The following is a 20,542-nucleotide window of genomic DNA, read 5'->3' on the forward strand; positions in this document are numbered from 1 at the left end:
TTTTCCTAACGACCGTGTCCCACAGTGCAGCATTTCTACTGTTCAATCAAGAGACTTTGAATGAAATGTGTTTATAGCGGAGTACCTGCCGTGGTGGACTTTGCCGCCATGCGTGACGCTGTGATTAAACTGGGTGGCAACCCAGAGAAGATTAACCCTGTCTGCCCTGCTGACCTTGTCATCGACCATTCCGTTCAAGTGGACTTTAACAAAAAGTAAAAATGACAAAATTGTAAATGCTAAATTGTTAATATGCTCTATTAATACTTTTGCTTTCTGTAGGTCTGATAGCCTTCAAAAAAACCAGAACTTGGAGTTTGAACGCAACAAAGAGAGATTCCAGTTCCTTAAGGTGCATCAGCTGGATTTCTTTTCTACGCAACTAAACATTTAACTTATGCCTGTTTTATACATTCCAGTGGGGCTCCCAAGCCTTCAGGAACATGCGTATCATTCCGCCCGGTTCCGGAATTGTTCACCAGGTCAACTTGGAGTACTTGGCCCAAGTGGTGTTCAACCTCAATGGGTATTTTTACCCGGATAGCCTAGTGGGCACAGATTCCCATACCACCATGATCGACGGCCTTGGTGTTCTGGGTTGGGGTAAGTTAAAAATATTAAACTATTGCAAAAGTCAAACTACATCTCAGGACCATCGAACTGTCATAATGATTATAATTAGAGATGTCGGATAATGACTTTTTTGCCGATATTCCGATATTGTCCAACTCTTACTTACTGATTCCGATATCAACCGATACCGATGTATACAGTCGTGGAATTAACACATTAATAAGCCTAATTTTGTTGTGATGCCCCGCTGGATGGATTAAACAAAGTAACTTTAGCATGAATTGATTAACGTGGATCCCGACTTAAACAAGTTGAAAAACGTATTCGGGTGTTACCATTTAGTGGTCAATTGTACGGAATATGTACTGTACTGTTCAATCGACTAATACAAGTTTCAATCAATCAATCAATTAAAACCAAGGTTTTCCAAAATAAGAGAGTAACTTCAACTCCAGTTATGGAAAAAAGTGCCAACATTGCACTGCCATATTTATTATTGAAGTCACGAAGTGCATTACTTTTTTTAACATGCCTCAAAACAGCTTTGAATTTGGGACATGCTCTCCCTGAGATAATCCTGATGCCCATTACGACTATAGGAAATACTATACTTTGACTTTCAAAAAGTGCATTATTTTTATTTTATTTTAAAACATGCCTCAAAACAACAGCTACAATAACAATGAAGGCACACAGCTTCAGTCCAGAGTATACGATAGCATACTTGCCAATCTTGAGACTTCTGAATTCGGGAGATGGGGGTGGTGGGGCTGGGGCGGGGGGATTCATGGTTGGGGAGGGGATGGGGACGGGTTGGTGGTAGCGGGGGGTGTACATTATAGCGACCCGGAAGAGATTGTGCTGCAAGAGATTCTGGGTAATCGTTCTGTTGTGTTTATGTTGTGTTACGGTGCGGATGTTCTCACGAAATGTGTTTGTCATTGTTGTTTGGTGTGGGTTCACAGTGTGGTGCATTATTGTTGAAGTGGTTTATACGGCCACCCTCAGTGTCATCTGTATGGCTGTTGATCAAGTATGATTGCATTCACTTGTGTGTGTGTAAAAGCCGCATATATTATCTGACTGGGCCGGCACGCTGTATGTATGGAGGAAAAGCGGACGTGACGACAGGTTGTAGAGGACGCTAAAGGCAGCGCCTATAAGGCAGGCCCCCAAAATTATTGTCCGGGTGGAAAACGGGAGAATGGTTGCCCTGGGAGACTTTCGGGAGGGGAACTGAAATTTGGGAGTCTCCTGGGAAAATCGGGAGGGTTGGCTAGTATGCCCTACGTCCGTGTTTTACCTGATATGTACCGCTTCTTACAGCGGTGTTTTAAAGTCATTATTTTTCTTTTGATACCGATAATTTCCAATATTACATTTTAAAGCATCTATCCATAATATCGGCCTGCTGATATTATCGGAAATCCCTAATATATAAAAGATGGTCCCATGGACACCTGCAGTGGGCACAAACCAGATTAAGGGGTGAAAGGGGCTTGTTTAGCTGGTATCATTAAGAATTTGCAAGTTGTATATGTTGCTGAATGCTTTCAAAAGCCAAAATACCGATTGATTGTTCTAGGTGTGGGTGGAATCGAAGCAGAGGCAGTGATGCTTGGTCAACCAATCAGTATGGTTCTACCTGAGGTCGTTGGATATAAGTTGCATGGAACCCCGGAAAAGTTCATTACTTCTACAGACATTGTCCTCACCGTCACAAAGGTAACCAGACTTTATTTTAATCTGTGATATTAAACTGTCTTGATCCTACTGTACTTTTCCCAGCACCTGCGCGAAGTGGGCGTGGTGGGAAAGTTTGTGGAATTTTTCGGGCCGAGCGTGGAGAAGCTGTCCATCGCAGACAGAGCAACCATCTCCAACATGTGTCCAGAGTACGGAGCGACTGCTGCATTCTTTCCGGTAGATAACGTGAGCATCGAGTACCTCAAGCAGACAGGTGAGGGGCCATTTGTTTGATAAATAGTTTTAAAATGAAAACATTACAGGGGAAAACATTAGGGCTATGAATCCTTGGGCACGGCACAATTCGATTCCATTAGATTCAGAATCGATTCCCTATTCAAAAATCAATACTTTTTAATAACATCCGGTGCCAGTTCAACGATTAACTACATCCCTTCCTTAAATAGATAAATGGCTGTGATATTTGTTTTAATAGAATTCTACACAACATTTAATAAAGTCATATACAAATAAGGCAACAAGAGAAGTATCCCACACTTTTCTTTTCTAAAGTAAATCTGTAGAGCAGATATATATTGTGGACGGGGCGTGGCCTGCGGGCCTGCAGCGAAGCGGGGTGCGCCAGGACTGGCCTCGAAATCAGCGACCGGTACGTAGATGGCCCACCTGCTTTGTTATCTAATCCCCTGTCGCTCTGTTATAAGCAGCAGCCAGGAGGAGAGACGGGGTTGGAGCTGGAGGGGAGTTGGCTTGAGAGCGAGCCTGAAAGAGACTAAAAGACAATTACTGGACAGCAACTTGCGACATTACGTCAAAATAAAACAATATTGTGACGCTGAAACGGGCTCTCATGCCGGTGCTTGGTGTTCTGAAGAACCCCCTGGAGGGTAACCTCCACGTTAATCATCTACGTCAACAATATGGTTTGTGTGAGTGGCTGGGCAGGACGGGTAAAACAAACAACATAAATACAGCGCTCCAAGATATGAAGTACATAACATCAGGAGGATATTGTGTACAGAAATGGGGTCACAAAAACTGCTTGTGTGCTTCTATCGCTGCTCAATAGAGAGTGTGCTGACATACTGCATGTGTGTATGGTATGCCAGCTGCACGGCAGCAGATTAAAAAAACACACTTCAGAGGGTTATAAAAACTGCCATGAAGATCACTGGCTGCTCTCTCCCCTCCCTAGATGAACTCTCGCACCCAAAGGCAAAACCTAGTAACTCCCTTCTAGCTGATTTTTAGAAAACAAAGGAAAACCAATCTATCTTGACGCTGTCTTACAAAGATTTACAAAGTCATCAAACGTATAGATGTTTTCTTGAGCTTTCATTTTCTTGCCAATTGAGCCATGGATTGAATCTGCTCTCATGAACGTGTGCCCTTTTTCCAGATTTTTTATCACAATCTCGGGTGGGCCCCATTCTGCGTTAGCACATTGGGCAAGAGCCGTGTACAGCGTCCAGTTTTTATTTTGACCTCCACAGTTATCTCCCCAAAAGACTACGCAAGGGGAAGAATCAAGAACAACACATTTAATGAAGGTGCTTGCAACGTCCTGGGCCAATCTACCAAAGATCCCTTCGTGCCATAATATCACATATTCAGGTTGACCGTTGGCCCCCATTCGTGCAAATTTCTCATTAAAGACAATAAGGCGACTGACAAAGAAGATCCGATTGGTCCCTTGAGATACTAGGTTATGTGGTAGTTGCTAGGTCCTGCCATGCGCGTAACAGCTTACTTATGGAACAAATTACAAAATCTCATACACTAATGTAAAGCATATCACCTAGGAACTCCAAAATTATTATCAGCTCAGTTTTGACCAAAATTGAGTTACTGGGTTTTGCCTTTGGACAAGAGAACTGTACATTGCCAGGTGCCTCAAAAAGGCCCAAAACATCATAAGGAACCCATCTCACCCTGGACATAAACCTTTTGAACTGCTGCCATCGGGCAGGAGATACAGGACAATAAAAAAATGATTTGAGAACACTTTTTACCCGTGAGCAATAGTGTCGCTGAACACAAAACAAGAATGACTGTGCATGTGATCCATGTGCTTGGTATTTTTATGTATGTTATGTATCTTTATCTATTTATCTATGTTCTTATGTTTTTATGTGTTATGAATTTGCACCAAATTAGTTTTGCTTACAATTTTGTTGTACAATGTGCAATGACAATAAAGATATATTCTATTCTATTTTATTAATTTCTATTCAGGGCGAGAACCAGAAAAGCTGTCCTACATCTCAAAGTATTTGAAGGCAGTGTCTATGTTCCGAGATTACAGTAATGTCGCGCAAGATCCGGATTTCAGTCAGGTCAGTCATGTCTGTCGCTTTAAAATAGTGTTCAAAGATAGACTCCTCAAAGTAACTGTGGCACATTATAACCACTTCCTCTCTCAATATTTCGGTAAAGGTTGTGGAGTTGGACCTTGGCACTGTGGTTCCCTGCTGCAGTGGCCCAAAAAGACCTCAGGACAGAATTGCTCTTTCAGACATGAGAAAAGACTTTGAAACCTGCCTGGCAGCAAAGGCGAGTTCCACACACAATGCAAATCACTGTTTTCAGTTTGGTTTACGCTTTCAAGCTCATAGGGCTGGGTAATATGGCCTTTTATTACAAACCCCGTTTCCATATGAGTTGGGAAATTATGTTAGATGTAAATATAAACAGAATACAATGATTTGCAAATCATTTTCAACCCATATTCAGTTGAATATGCTACAAAGACAACATATTTGATGTTCAAACTGTTAAACATTTTTTTTTTTGCAAATAATCATTAACTTTAGATTTTGATGCCAGCAACACGTGACAAAGAAGTTGGGAAAGGTGGCAATAAATAGTGATAAAGTTGAGGAATGCTCATCAAACACTTATTTGGAACATCCCACAGGTGTGCAGGCTAATTGAGAACAGTTGGGTGCCATGATTGGTTATAAAAGCAGCTTCAATGAAATGCTCAGTAATTCACAAACAAGGATGGGGCGAGGGTCACCAATTTGTAAGCAAATTGTGGAACAGTTTTAGAACAACATTTCTGAACGAGCTATTGCAAGGAATTTAGGGATTTTACCATCTACGGTCCGCAAAATCATCAAAAGATTCAGAGAATCTGGAGAAATCCCTGCACGTAAGCGATATTATGGACTTTTTGTATCCTCAGGCGGTACTGCATCAAAAACAGACATCAGGTTGTAAAGGATATCACCACATGGGCTCCGGAACACTTCATAAAACCACTCTCAGTAACTACAGTTGGTCGCTACATCTGTAAGTGCAAGTTAAAACTCTACTATGCAAAGCCAAAGCCATTTATCAACAATATCCTGAAACGCCGCGAGCTTGGCTGGGCCAGTGCTCATCTAAGATGGACTGATGCAAAGTGGAAAAGTGTTCTGTGGTCTGACGAGTCCACATTTCAAATTATATTTGGAAACTGTGGACGTGGTGTCCTCCGGAACAAAGAGGAATATAACCATCCGGATTTTTATAGGCGCAATGTTCAAAAGCCAGCATCTGTGATGGTATGGGGGTGTATTAGTGCTCAAGGCATGGGTAACTTACACATCTGTGAAGGCACCATTAATGCTGAATGGTCCATACAGCTTTTGGAGCAACATATGTTGTCATCCAAGCAACGTTATCATGGACGCCCCTGCTTATTTCAGCAAAACAATGCCAGGCCACGTGTTACAACAGCGTGGCTTCGTGGTAAAAAAGTGTGGGTACTTTCCTGGCCAGCCTGCACTCCAGACTTGTCTCCCATCGAAAATGAGTGGCGCATTATGAAGCGTAAAATATGACAACAAGACCCCGGATTGTTAAACAACTTAAGCTGTACATAAAGCAAGGATGGTAAATAATTCCTCTTTCAAAGCTTCAACAAATAGTTTCCTCAGTTCCCAAATGTTTATTGAGTGTTATTAAAAGAAAATGTGATTTAACACAGTGGTGAACATGCCCTTTCCCAACTACTTTGGCACGTGTTGCAGCCATGAAATACTGAGTAAATATTATTTGCAAAAAAAATAAAGTTTATGAGTTTGAACATCAAATATCTTGTCTTTGTAGTGCATTCAACTGAATATGGGTTGAAAAGAATTTGCAAATAATTGTATTCCGTTTATATTTACATCTACCAGCTCATATGGAAACAGGGTTTGTAATATCTCTATTTTCAGGCCATGTCATGATACACGATATATATCTCGATATTTTGCCTTAGCCTTGAATGAACACTTGATGCATATAATCACAGCAGTATGATGATTCTATGTGTCTATATTAAAACATTCTTTTTCATACTGCATTAATATATGCTACTTTTAAACTTTCATGCAGAGGGAAATCACAACTAAGTCAATTTACCAAAACTGTAATTATTAAGCAGTGGCACAAACATTCATGTCATTTCCAAAACAGAAAGTGCAAGATTGTCAGAGACTTTTTAAAACAAGCTATGAGTGCACTTTTGTGCATGATGTCACTAAGATGGCATATCAAAACAACACTAAATTAAAGTGCAATTTTTGTACAGAACTTCACTGCAATAGTTTTAAACAAAGTGCACTTTTGTGCATGATGTCACACAAGATATTTCAATAAGTGTCAAATAAAAATTAGCTGCTATGTGGTAGGTTCCTGCAGACGTTATCGCCTTCTGTGGTTGACTATTTTTTTCATACGGTGTTGATCTGGAAATGGTTGCTTGGGCATTTTGTGGGTGTGGCACCGGCCAGAGATGTTTACATGCAGAGTTTCAGCACTCTTCATTCTCTAGTGGGTGACTTTTCAAATAATGCTACATTAGCAGTACTGCTAATTTTTGTAGCAACGCTTCTGCCGTATAAATGTTCAACATCTTCCCGCTTGAAGCCAAACCACCGCTAGACGATGGACCCCGTGCTGTTTTTCTTGGAATTAATTCTTCCTTCATTTGTTACCAGATTCGCACCTTTTGTCTCTCGCACAGCTACGCTAGCATCACAGCTAATTTTATTCATTCCGCTACCTCCCTGCTCTGCGAGAGCGTATGACATTACACGCTCGACAGTATGTGACGTATGCAAGAAGATGTGCTTGTTTTATGTCTCTGTGAGAAGGAGAGACAAGAAAGAGTGAGAAATGCATGTAGTGTAATGCCCGCAGCCAAAATCATCTGCGTGAGAACACATTCTCGAATATCACGATATCGTCATTTTCTATATCGCACAGATACAAACCCGTGATATAGCAAGAATATCGAAAATAGGACCCTCCTATGCTCAGTCACAGAGGAAAAGGACATGGTCAAGTTGCAAAAGCGGTGTTTGGAGTCATTTGTGATCTCACTCACCTGTTGAACAGTAGCACAGCGGCCATTGAATCTGCTGAGGTGGCGACTTGTCCAGGGTGAACACCGCCTTCGGCCCAAATGCAGCTGAGATTGGCTTCAGCACCTCCGCAACCGCAAAAAGGGACAATAGATTAAAAGAGAAAGTACTTTACTGATCCCTGGGGGAAATTCAGCACCACAGTTCGCTCACAATAGACAAGCGGTAGAGAATTTGATGGATGGAAGTTTGCAAAAATCTCTGCTTTGGGTAAGTATGCGCCGTGGTCATGCACATGTGGACGAGGATCCACTTGTCTCCAATCCTTTTCCCTAACAATATTCTTTATTCTAGTGTTTCATACATAGATGAGACAAAGGTCTCCCTTTAAAACCATGTCTATATCCTGGGCCAGGGGTCAGCAACACAACATGTTGAAAGAGCCATATTGGACCAAAAAACAAAAAACTGTCTGGAGTCTCAAAAAGTTAAAAGCATTATGTAAGTGTTATGATGAAGGCAAAACATTCAGTAAGAGTGGTTAGATAACTGGAAATTACTGTCTTAAAACTGCCAAAGGCAAATATGTGTGTGCCCAAGTCTTCTAATGGATTTATTACAATCTTTGCAAGCTGGGTAATGTTCGCTGTGGTCTGAAACAACATGGTAACATTTGCTGTGGTCTGGAATAACATGGCGCAAAATCAGAAATGCAGCCAATATTACATACAGATAATGTGCTCTGAGACATGCAAGTACAGTATAAATTAGATACACAGAGGACATAAGTAAAATTTAGTTAAATGATCTCAAATTCAATCCCCGGCTCGGGATCTTTCTGTGTGGAGTTTGCATGTTCTCCCCGTGACTGCGTGGGTTCCCTCCGGGTACTCCGGCTTCCTCACACTGCCAAAAACATGCACTGGGGATAGGTTGATTGGCAACACTAAAAATTGTCCCTAGTGTGTGAATCTGAGTGTAAATTTTGTCTGTCTATCTGTGTTGGCCCTGCAATGAGGTGGCGACTTGTCCAGGGTGTACACCGCCTTCCGGCCGAATGCAGCTGAGATAGGCTCCAGCGACCCCGAACGGGACAAGCGGTAGAAAATGGATGGATGGATGGATGGATGAATCTCAAATATACCTTCAAAAAGGGCATAATGATGCAATATGTACACACAGCTATCTTAAATAGCATGTAAGCACGGATTCTTGGATTATTAGCACTCCTCGCTAGTCAATAACATTAACAAAGCTTACCTTTGTGCATTCAAGCACAGCATAAAACATTTGGTGGACAAAATGAGTTAAGTTTTAGGTTAAAGTACCAATGATTGTCTCACACACACACACCAAGCAGGGAGGCAATGGGTCCTTTTTTTATAGTCTTTGGTATGACTTGGCGGGGGGTTTGAACTCACAACCTACCGATCTCAGGGCGGACACTCTAACCCAGGGGTCGGGAACCTTTTTGGCTGAGAGAGCCATGAAAGCCAAATATTTTAATATGTATTTCAATGAGAGCCATATAATATTTTTTGACACTGAATATAACTAAATGCGTGCATTTTCTAGTAAGACCAACATTTTTAGAGTTTAATAAGTCTCTTATTCTATTTAATAACATTGTTATACTGAAGCTAATCAATAATAAATAAAATGCTTCTAACCATTAATCCGACTTCTTGAACAGGTGGGGTAGAATACGGATGGATGGATTAAATGCATGAGAATGTTTTATATTTTGAACGTTATTTTTAACACTGTGATTACCAGCGGAATTATTCATTACTTATCATGTTAAGCAATGTCAGCTAAGATTTATCTGAGAGCCAGATGCAGTCATCAAAAGAGCCACATCTTGCTCAAGAGCCATAGGTTCCCTACCCCTGCTCTAACCACTAGGCCACTGAGACAAAGAAGGAGTGGCAAAAAACACGTCTTTCTGTGGCAGCGACGGACAAAGTTGTACATGTAAACCAACTACGGTGAGTTCAAGGACCGCCAAAATTAGTAGGACAAAACGGCTCTGGCCAAATACTGTCATCAGTGAAGCATAAGCGCAAACATATTAAACCGTGGGCTTTCTGACAAATAGAAAGGTTTGTCCTATGTTTGTCCTTCTACAGAAACTTTAGTAATGGGACGGTGTAGCTTGTTTGGTAGAGCGGCCTTGCCTGCAACCTGGGGGTTCCAGGTTCGATCCCTGCTTTCGCCATCCTAGTCACTGCCGTTGTGTCCTTGGACAAGACAATTTACCCACCTGCTCCCAGTTCCACCCACACTGGTTTAAATGTAAATTAAATATTGGGTTTCACTGTGTAAAGCGCTTTGAGTCACTAGAGAAAGCGCTATATAAATATAATTCACTTCACTTCACTAATAAAACAAATATATTTTTCCCCTGTCTTTTTCCATTTTTGAAAAAGCTCCAGGGAGCCATTAGGGCGCATGCTGCTCGAGAACCGCGGTTTGCTGACCCCCGGCCTGGACCAATAGCCAGAAACAACTTGATTCCTAGGAACACTTAAACCCCTATATGTTTTTTTTTGTTTGTTTGGTTTGTCTTTGCACAAATGTGACATTTTATATTCTTTTGTGGCCAACTTCAGCAAGGTTTCAAGGGTTTTGCCATATCCTCGGACTCCCAAAGCACAACGGTTCCTTTCCAGTTCAACGGCAAAGAGTACACATTGAGTCACGGCTCTGTGGTCATTGCGGCTATCACCAGCTGCACAAACACCAGCAACCCGTCTGTCATGCTTGGAGCAGGTGGGTAAGCCCTAGTCTTTTCCTTTTTTTGGCTTTTTGATACGATGAATAAGATGTTTACTTCCAGGACTCCTGGCTAAAAAGGCAATAGAGAATGGGTTAAGTGTGAAGCCTTACATAAAGACGAGTCTTTCACCCGGCAGTGGAGTGGTAACGTCCTACCTAAAGGAGAGTGGTGTAATGGACTACCTCTTTCAATTGGGGTAAGCAGGCGCAATTCTCAACCTGGTCTTTGTCGGCTGCCATTCTATTGTTTCTGGTAATCATCATTGCTTTTGTCCTTTCAGCTTTGAGGTAGTCGGCTACGGTTGCATGACATGTATAGGAAACAGTGGCCCTCTCCCTGAGCCAGTTGTGGAGGCCATCACCCAGGTAATGATCTTTTTCATTAACGGCTGTCTCCACATTGGCACAAATGGGTTATACTTGGCAACAGCACGGTGGTGTAGGGGTTAGTGCCTCTGCCTCGCAATACGAAGGTCCTGGGTTCGATCTTGCACTCGGGATCTTTCTGTGTGGAGTTTGCATGTCCTCCCAGTGACTGCGTGGGTTCCCTCTGGGTACTCCGGCTTTTTTCCCACCTCCAAAGACATGCACCTGGGGATAGGTTGATTGGCAACACTATATTGGCCGTAGTGTGTGAATGTGAGTGTGAATGTTGTCTGTCTATCTGTGTTGGCCCTGTGATGAGGTAGCGACTTGTCCAGGGTGTACTTCGCCTTCCGCCCGAATGCAGCTGAGATGGGCTCCAGCGCCCCCCTGCGACCCTGAAAGGCACAAGCGGTAGAAAAATGGATGGGTGGATCAATATTATTTTTGATATACCGTAAAATAAAAAATAAAAATAATAATAATTTCATTTAACCTAACTTCACTTCATACAAAAGCAGATTGCTTATGATGGTTTTATTTAAACTCTTAATCCTTAAATACCGTATTTTTTGGAATATTAGTCGCTCCGGAGTATAATTCGCACCTGCCGAAAATGCATAATAAAGAAGGAAAAAAACATGTATAAGTTGCACTGGAGTATGAGTCTTATTTTAGGGGGGAATTTATTTGATAAAATCCATCCATCCATTTTCTACCGCTTATTCCCTTTTGATGTCGTGGGGGGCGCTGGCGCCTAGCTCAGCTACAATCGGGCGGAAGGCGGGGTACACCCTGGACAATTCGCCACATCATCGCAGGGCCAACACAGATAGACAGACAACATTCACACTCACATTCACACACTAGGGCCAATTTAGTTTTGCCAATCAACCTATCCCCAGGTGCATGTCTTTGGAAGTGGGAGGAAGCCGGAGTACCCGGAGGGAACCCACACATTCACGGGGAGAACATGCAAACTCCACACAGAAAGATCCCGAGCCTGGATTTGAACCCAGGACTGCAGGACCTTCGTATTGTGAGGCAGACGCACTAACCCCTCTGCCACCGTGAAGCCTTGATAAAATCCAACACCAAGAATATACATTTGAAAGGCAATTTAAAATAATCAATCAATGTTCATTTATATAGCCCTAAATCACTAGTGTCTCAAAGGGCTGCACAAACCACTACGACATCCTCGGTAGGCCCACATAAGGGCAAGGAAAACTCACACCCAATGATGACTATGAGAACCTTGGAGAGGACCACATATGTGGGCAACCCCCCACCCTCTAGTGGACCGAAAGCAATGGATGTCGAGCGTGTCTAACATGATACTGTGAAAGTTCAATCCATACTGGATCCAACACAGCCGCGAGAGTCCAGTCCAAAGCGGATCCAACACAGCAGCGAGAGTCCCGTCCACAGCGGAGCCAGCAGGAAACCATCCCAATCGGAGGCGGATCAGCAGCGCAGAGATGTCCCAAGCCGATACACAGGCGAGCGGTCCATCCTGGGTTCCGACTCGAGACGAGTGGTCCATCCTGGGTCCCGACTCTGGACAGCCAGAACTTCATCCACGGACATGGGACCGGACCCCCTCCACAAGGGAGAGTGGGACATAGGAGAAAAAGAAAACAAACGGCAGATCAACTGGTCTAAAAAGGGAGTCTATTTAAAGGCTAGAGTATACAAATGAGTTTTAAGGTGAGACTTAAATTCTTCTACTGAGGTGGCATCTCGAACTGTTACCGGGAGGGCATTCCAGAGTACTGGAGCCCGAAATGAAAACGCTCTATAGCCCGCAGACTTTTTTTGGGCTTTGTGAATCACTAATAAGCCGGAGTCCTTTGAAAGCAGATTTCTTGCCGGGACATTTGGTACAATACAATCGGCAAGATAGGATGGAGCTAGACCGTGTAGTATTTTATACGTAATTAGTAAAACCTTAAACTCACATCTTAAGTGAACAGGAAGCCAGTGCAGGTGTGCCAGTATAGGCGTAATGTGATCAAACTTTCTTGTTTTTGTCAAAAGTCTAGCACCCACATTTTGTACTAACTGTAATCTTTTAATGCTAGACATGGGGAGACCCGAAAATAATACGTAACAGTAGTCGAGGCGAGACGTAACAAACGCATGGATAATGATCTCAGCGTCTTTAGTGGACAAAATGGAGCAAATTTTATCGATATTACGGAGATGAAAGAAGGCCGTTTTAGTAACGCTTTTAATGTGTGACTCAAAGGAGAGAGTTGGGTCGAAGATAATACCCAGATTCTTTACCGAGTTGCTTTGTTTAATTTTTTGGTTGTCAAATGTTAAAGTTGTATTATTAAATAGAGGTCGGTGTTTTTTGTCTCTCTTACCTGGCCCGGACACGGAAAGGATTGACAGATTGATGGCTCTTTGCCATCAATCTGGCGACTTGTCCAGTGTGTACCTGGACAAGTCGCCAGGTACACCCTGGCGACTTGTCCAGGGTGTACCCCGCCTTCCGCCCGATTGTAGCTGAGATAGGCGCCAGCGCCCCCCGCGATCCCAAAAGGGAATAAGCGGTAGGAAATGGAGGGATGGATGAATTGCAAAAAGTTAGCGGACATCCATTGTTTAATTTCATTAAGACACGCCTACAGCTAATAGTGAACAACAGGCTGAATAAGTGTACGTTATATGACACCTAAATAACCAACTGAGAAGGTGCCTGGTATGTTAACGTAACATGTTATGGTAAGAGTTATTCAAATAACTATAACATATAGAAAATGCTATACATTTACCAAACAATCTGTCACTCCTAAAATCCCATGAAATCTTATACGTCTAGTCTCTTATGTGAATGAGCTAAATAATATTATTTTATATTTTACGGTAATGTGTTAATAATTTGATACATAAGTCGCTCCTGAGTAGAAGTCGCACCCCTGGCCAAACTATGAAAAAAAGCTGCAACTTATAGTCCGAAAAATACGGTATGTGAAATTGAAATAGGAAAACAAAAACAATCATTGAATAACTGCAATTTTTTTTTAACTTGTTCACACTTTAACTTTGTTCCACAAACAAGGAAAAACAACCAACAACTTAACAAGTTTATAGAAATACTGCAATACAACAAACAAAAGTCCAACATTTTTCCCCGTCAGATTTGGACAACCATCCGTTGTCACACCTGCCAGCTTGTCCCATTTCAGTCCTAACCATACTTGGCCAACCTAGAGACCTCCGAATTCGGGATATGGGGGGGTGCAGTGTCTGTGGTAGCGGCGGGTGTTTATTGTAGTGTCCCGGAAGAATACGTAGTGTTTTTGATTGATTGATTGATTGATACTTTTATTAGTAGATTGCACAGTTCAGTACATATTCCGTACAATTGACCACTAAATGGTAACACCCGAATAAGTTTTTCAACTTGTTTAAGTCGGGGTCCACATTAATCAATTCATGGTACAAATATATACTATCAACATAATATAATATAACATAATATCATAGGGACGGCGTGGCGCAGTGGGAGAGTTGCCGTGCGCAACCCGAGGGTCCCTGGTTCAAATCCCCCCTAGTACCAACCTCGTCACGTCCGTTGTGTCCTGAGCAAGACACTTCACCCTTGCTCCTGATGGGTGCTGGTTGGCGCCTTGCATGGCAGCTCCCTCCATCAGTGTGTAAATGTGTGTGTGAATGGGTAAATGTGGAAGTAGTGTCAAAGCGCTTTGAGTACCTTGAAGGTAGAAAAGCGCTATACAAGTACAACCCATTTATCATAATACAGTCATCACACAAGTTAATCATCATAGTATGTACACTGAATTATTTACATTATTTACAATCCGGGGGGTGGGATGAGGAGCTTTGGTTGATATCAGTACTTCAGTCATCAACAATTGCATCAACAGAGAAATGTGGACATTGAAACAGTGTAGGTCTTATTTAGTAGGATATGTACAGCCATCAGAGAACATAGTGAGTTCACATAGCATAAGAACAAGTATATACATTAGAAGTACATTTGAGTTGTTTATAATCCGGGGAGATGGGATGTGAATGGAAGAGGGTATTAGTAAAGTGTTGATGTTGCCTGGAGGTGTTGTTTTAGAGCGGTTTTGAAGGAGGATAGAGATGCACTTACTTTTATACCTGTTGGGAGTGCATTTCACATTGATGTGGCATAGAAAGAGAATGAGTTAAGACCTTTGGTAGATCGGAATCTGGGTTTAAAGTGGTTTGTGGAGCTACTCCTGGTGTTGTGGTTATGGCGGTCATTTACGTTAAGGAAGTAGTTTGACATGTACTGCGGTATCAAGGAGGTGTAGCGGATTTTATAGATTAGGCTCAGTGCAAGTTGTTTTACTCCGTCCTCCACCCTGAGCCAGCCCACTTTGGAGAAGTGGGTTGGATTGAGGTGTGATCTGGGGTGGAGGTCTAAAAGTAACCGGACTAGCTTATTCTGGGATATTTGGAGTCTAGATTTGAGGGTTTTGGAGGTGCTGGTGTACCAGGAGGTGCAAGCGTAATCGAAGAAGGGTTGAATGAGAGTTCCCGCTAGAATCCTCAAGGTGCTTTTGTTGACCAGAGAGGAGATTCTGTAGAGGAATCTTGTTCTTTGGTTGACCTTTTTGATCACCTTGGTTGCCATTTTATCACAGGAAAGATTAGCCTCTAGAATGGAACCTAGGTAGGTGATCTCATCCTTCCTGGTGATAACAATGTCACCCACATTTATAGTGAAGTCACTGACCTTCTTAAGTTTGATATGGGACCCAAAGAGGATGGATTCCGTTTTACCTAAGTGTATGGATAGCTTGTTGTCAGCGAGCCAGGTGCAAATATTAAGGAGATTATGTTGTGTTTATGTTGTGTTACGGTGTGGATGTTCTCCCGAAATGTGTTTGTCATTCTTGTTTGGTGTGGGTTCACAGTGTGACGCATATTAGTAACAGTGTTAAAGTTGGTTTACATGGCTACCCTCAGTGTGAGGGTAGCCGTGACCAAGTGACCAAATAAGTATTTGGTCACTTCAAACAAGGAAGATCTCTGGCTCTCACAGACATGTAACTTATTCTTTAAGAAGCCCTCCTGTCCTCCACTTGTTACTTGTAATAATGGCACTTGTTTGAACTCGTTATCTGTATAAAAGACACCTGTCCACAGCCCCGAACAGTCAAACACCAAACTCCACTATGGCCAAGACCAAAGAGCTGTCAAAGGACACCAGGAAAAGAATTGTAGACCTGCACCAGACTGGGAAGAGTGAATCTACAATAGGCAAGCAGCTTGGTGTGAAAAAATCAATCGTGGAAGCAATTATCAGAAAATGGAAGACATACAAGACCACTGATAATCTCCCTCGATCTGGGGCTCCACGCAAGATCTCATCCCGTGGGGTCAAAATGATAATGAAAACGGTGAGCAAAAATCCCAGAACCACACGGGGGACTTGGTGAATGACCTGCAGAGAGCTGGGACCAAAGTAACAAAGGTTACCATCAGTAACCCACTACGCCGACAGGGAATCGAATCCTGCAGTGCCAGACGTGTCCCCCTGCTTAAGCCAGTGCATGTCCAAGCCCGTCTGAAGTTTGCCAGAGAGCACATGGATGATACAGCAGAGGATTGGGAGAATTTCATGTGGTCAGATGAAACCAAAATATAACTTTTTGGTATAAACTCAACTTGTCGTGTTTGGAGGAAACATCCCAAGAACACCATACCTACTGTGAAGCATGGGGGTGGAAACATCATGCTTTGGGGCTGTTTTCCTGCTAAGGGGACAGGACGATTGATCCGTGTTAAGGAAAGAATGAATGGGGCCATGTATCGTGAGATTTGGGGCCATGTATCGTGAGATTTTGAGCCAAAACCTCCTTCCATCAGTGATAGCTTTGAATGCTTGCCCAAATACTTATTTTCCACCATAATTTACAAATAAATTCTTTAAAATTCCTACAGAGTGAATTATTGGATTTTTTTTACATTCTGTCTCTCACAGTTGAAGTGTACCTATGATGAAAATTACAGACCTCTGTCATCATTTTAAGTGGGAGAACTAGCACAATCGGTGGCTGACTAAATATTTTTTTGCCCCACTGTATATGTTCACTGGGGGCGTGCCTTTAGCGTCCTCTCTCACCTGAAACCTTCACCTTTAAGCGTCCTCATGCTGTCCTCAGTCACGCCTGCTTTTCCTCCATATAAACAGCGTGCCGGCCCAGTCATATAACATCTATGGCACACACAACAACCTATCTGGATTCGATAACGAATCGGTGCCATAAGAAGATTCAATGACGGCATCGACATTGATAATTTCTTAAAGAACATCATCCCTCGTCTTCTCCCCATCATCTTTGTTGTAGCGGTGTAGCTACTCGCTAACTGTTTTAATGACATACAGATTTATACTTCAATCAACAAAGGAGCAGCATCTCCTCATCCGTGACTCAATAACGCAACATCAACGCCAGAAATGTGTCCTGTGGAAAATCATCCGACCGGAACCCTCTAATAACCAGAGGTGGGTAGTAACGCGCTACATTTACTCCGTTACATCTACTTGAGTAACTTTTGGGATAAATTTTACTTCTAGGAGTAGTTTTTATGCAACATTCTCTTACTTTTACTTGAGTATATTTATAGAGAAGAAACGCTACTTTTACTCCGCTCCATTTATCTACATTCAGCTCGCTACTCGCTACTTTTTTTTATCGATCTATTAATGTTTGTTTTGGTTTTTCAAAGTAGGATCTACGCATGCCTGCGTTTCACCAATCACATGTAGTCACCAATCAAACAGAGCCAGGCGGTCACGTGACCGTCACACGTCGAATCCGACTTAAAAAAGTTGAAAAACTTATTGGAGTGTTACCATTTAGTGGTCAATTGTTCGAAATATGTACTGTACTGTGCAAACTACTAATAGAAGTTTCAATCAATCAATCAAAAGTGTAAAGGAAAAAAGATACTTTTTATTTCAACCGTACTTCCCGTCAAAAGCCTAAGGGCTGATCGCACAGTTCCTGTCTTCACAATAAAAGTGCCGCTCCATCGCGCCTGCGCTAACAAAATAAGTGTGTCCGAAAGCCAGCGCAAACAAGCGAGAGAGCTACGGAATTTGCCGCCAATGTATTTATTGTAAAGTGTATAGAAACGAATATAGAAGCTGGACAAATAAGACGCCAAAAACCAACGACTTTCATGTGGTATTAGACAGAAAGGAATAACTTTTTTTCTCCTCCATTTGAAAACGTGGACGTTTTCAGCACTACTGATTCCAATCAATGCAAGTCATCAGAATCAGGTAATACACCAACTTATATTCTTGTCTTCATGAAAGATAGGAATCTATGTGTTAAACAAGCGTATATATTCATTAAAACACCTTTAACATGTAAACAAAAACGGCAAAATAAATACATATAAATTATATAATGTATATATATATATATATAAATATATATATATATATATATATATATATATATATATATATATATCCATCGATCCATCCATTTCCTACCGCTTATTCCCTTTTGAGGTCGCGGGGGGCGCTGGCACCTATCTCAGCTACAATCGGGCGAAAGGCGTTGTACACCCTGGACATGTTAATATATATGATATGTGTGTGTATGTATATGATACGTGTGCGTATGTATATATGAGGTAGATCACCTCGACTTGGTCATTTATTAAATAATTAATTGACGTTGAAAAACTTATTGGGGTGTTACCATTTAGTGGTCAATTGTACGGAATATGTACTGTACTGTGCAATTTACTAATACAAGTTTCAGTCAATCAGTCAATGAATGCCTACTGCCTGCTGTTAAGTTATTGTGGCTCAATTTGCCTTTTTTATTTTATTTTAATGTATTATTATTTAATATATATTATTGTTTTAGTTGCTTAAGAGATATTCCTGGCTCTGAATTTGCTCATTGCTATTTTTATGTTTTTTTGCATTATTTGTTGCCGTAATGAGGTTACTCATCAGTTACTCAGAACTTGAGTAGTTTTTTCACAACATACGTTTTACTTTTACTCAAGTAAATATTTGGGTGACTACTCCTTACTTTTACTTGAGTAATAAATCTCTAAAGTAACAGTACTCTTACTTGAGTATAGTTTTTGGCTACTCTACCCACCTCTGCTAATAACTTAGATTCCGTGGGTGAATAATGTAAACCCACTACAGTTTTCAGATTTTACTTAAATCAATAACGGAGCAGCATCTTCTCATCCATGGCTCCGACCGGAACCCTATAATAACTAAAGTTCCGTGGGTGATCAATGTGAACCCACTAAAGTTTTTAGCGCTTTAAAAGCGTCGTGTCAGGATGCACCGTTTTGTGGGCGGTCTTATTTACGGGGCTCACCTTCTACAGCATACCTGGGCAAATTAAGGCCCGGGGGCCACATGCGGCCCCTTAAGCTTTTCAATTTGGCCCGCTGAACATCCCCAAATATTTTTTTTTAGATCTTTAAGTGTAGCTGCCATTATGATGTGCTGTGATATTTTCTAATGACCGTAAGTCTTCAATTATGCAAAGCACTTCAATGGTTGGAATCTGCGCTTTTGGATGATATACTACTTACTATGGTAATCTAATTAGTTACTATGGTGATGTAATTTGTTACTATGGTCATGTAATTAGTTACTATGGTAATCTACGTCACAGCAGCTCAGACGAGGCACCGAGCAGTGTGGGTGGGACGCGTTTCCACAGACGCGGAAGGAGGTTTTCACAACAAAGTTCTAAGACTTAGTGATACATCAGATATATTATAATGTAGGTGGGTTTATTTTGTACCCTTCGCGTTCATATTTCACTCTTTGTTGCATTTTTGCCGTATTTCACTCGATTGTAAAATATGTCGATCGGAAGGGGGTGTGACATTCATGTTGTCAATATTCAGTGTTTTATCATTCATACAAAAAATTGAAATTCAGTTATGTTTTTTAAGCCAATCTGTCATAACGTTTTTAGCATTCAATCAGACAATATTGTGAGGTTTTGTATTAGTATTCCTAAAAATAGATATACCCGCCCCGAGACACATTTTTTTTCTCTAAATGTGGCCCCCGAGTCAAAATAATTGCCCAGGCCTGCTCTACAGCGTCTTCTCCCAGTCATCTTTGTTGCAGCGGTGTAGCGTGCAAGCACAGGAGTGGAAGAAGTGTCAAAAGATGGAGCTAACTGTTTTAATGACATTCAGACTTTACTTCAATCAATAACGTAGCAGCGTCTTCTCATTCGTGGCTCTGACCGGAAACCTCTAATAACTATAGTTCCGTGAGTGAATAATGTAAATCCACTACAGTTTTTAGCGCTTTGATAGCTAGTCCACTGACAGATATAAGTAAGAACTTTACGCTACTTTTTATTAGAAATGACAACAGCGGAAGATGTAGAGAAGGTAGAGAAAAAGAACAAGCTTACGACTACAAAGGCGGATGTGCGCACATTTTCAGGACTTATGCAGATCCCAAATACACATCAGCAGGTACCAGAAGGTATGAAAAGTTGGTTTTCCGTAGTATTGCGAAATAAAACGTCAGATAATATGTCGTTAATTGGTGCCATTTTGCGGCCTGTATTAACGCATCATAATAATGCTCCGTTTAATACGCCGGCAATCCATCAAGCGGTGCTTCTTTATAGCTTACCGAAGTCGTACTAAAAACATTTTGACAGATTTTTGAGCGCTGTGTATAATGTTCTATATTCTCAATTGAACATTTAAAGTTTTGGTGTTGTTTACTGCCATCATATTGCAGTCTACAC

At 41.7% G+C, this 20,542-nt stretch overlaps 1 protein-coding gene across 2 annotated transcripts in view; it reads left to right on the forward strand.

Annotated features, from left to right (window-relative positions):
* Positions 1–20,542, forward strand: part of LOC133547086 (cytoplasmic aconitate hydratase-like) — a 58,975-nt gene that overhangs the window by 16,062 nt on the left and 22,371 nt on the right. For both annotated transcript variants that reach the window (XM_061892888.1, XM_061892889.1), the window contains 10 exons: positions 78–215; positions 283–352; positions 420–603; positions 2,159–2,298; positions 2,362–2,533; positions 4,516–4,616; positions 4,717–4,833; positions 10,229–10,388; positions 10,456–10,591; positions 10,676–10,760. In XM_061892888.1, the coding sequence (XP_061748872.1) occupies positions 78–215; positions 283–352; positions 420–603; positions 2,159–2,298; positions 2,362–2,533; positions 4,516–4,616; positions 4,717–4,833; positions 10,229–10,388; positions 10,456–10,591; positions 10,676–10,760 (1,303 nt within the window). The remainder of the gene's footprint in view (positions 1–77; positions 216–282; positions 353–419; positions 604–2,158; positions 2,299–2,361; positions 2,534–4,515; positions 4,617–4,716; positions 4,834–10,228; positions 10,389–10,455; positions 10,592–10,675; positions 10,761–20,542) is intronic.

The sequence above is a fragment of the Nerophis ophidion genome, unplaced genomic scaffold, assembly GCF_033978795.1.
Source record: "Nerophis ophidion isolate RoL-2023_Sa unplaced genomic scaffold, RoL_Noph_v1.0 HiC_scaffold_60, whole genome shotgun sequence".
NCBI classification, from domain to species: Eukaryota; Metazoa; Chordata; class Actinopteri; order Syngnathiformes; family Syngnathidae; genus Nerophis; species Nerophis ophidion.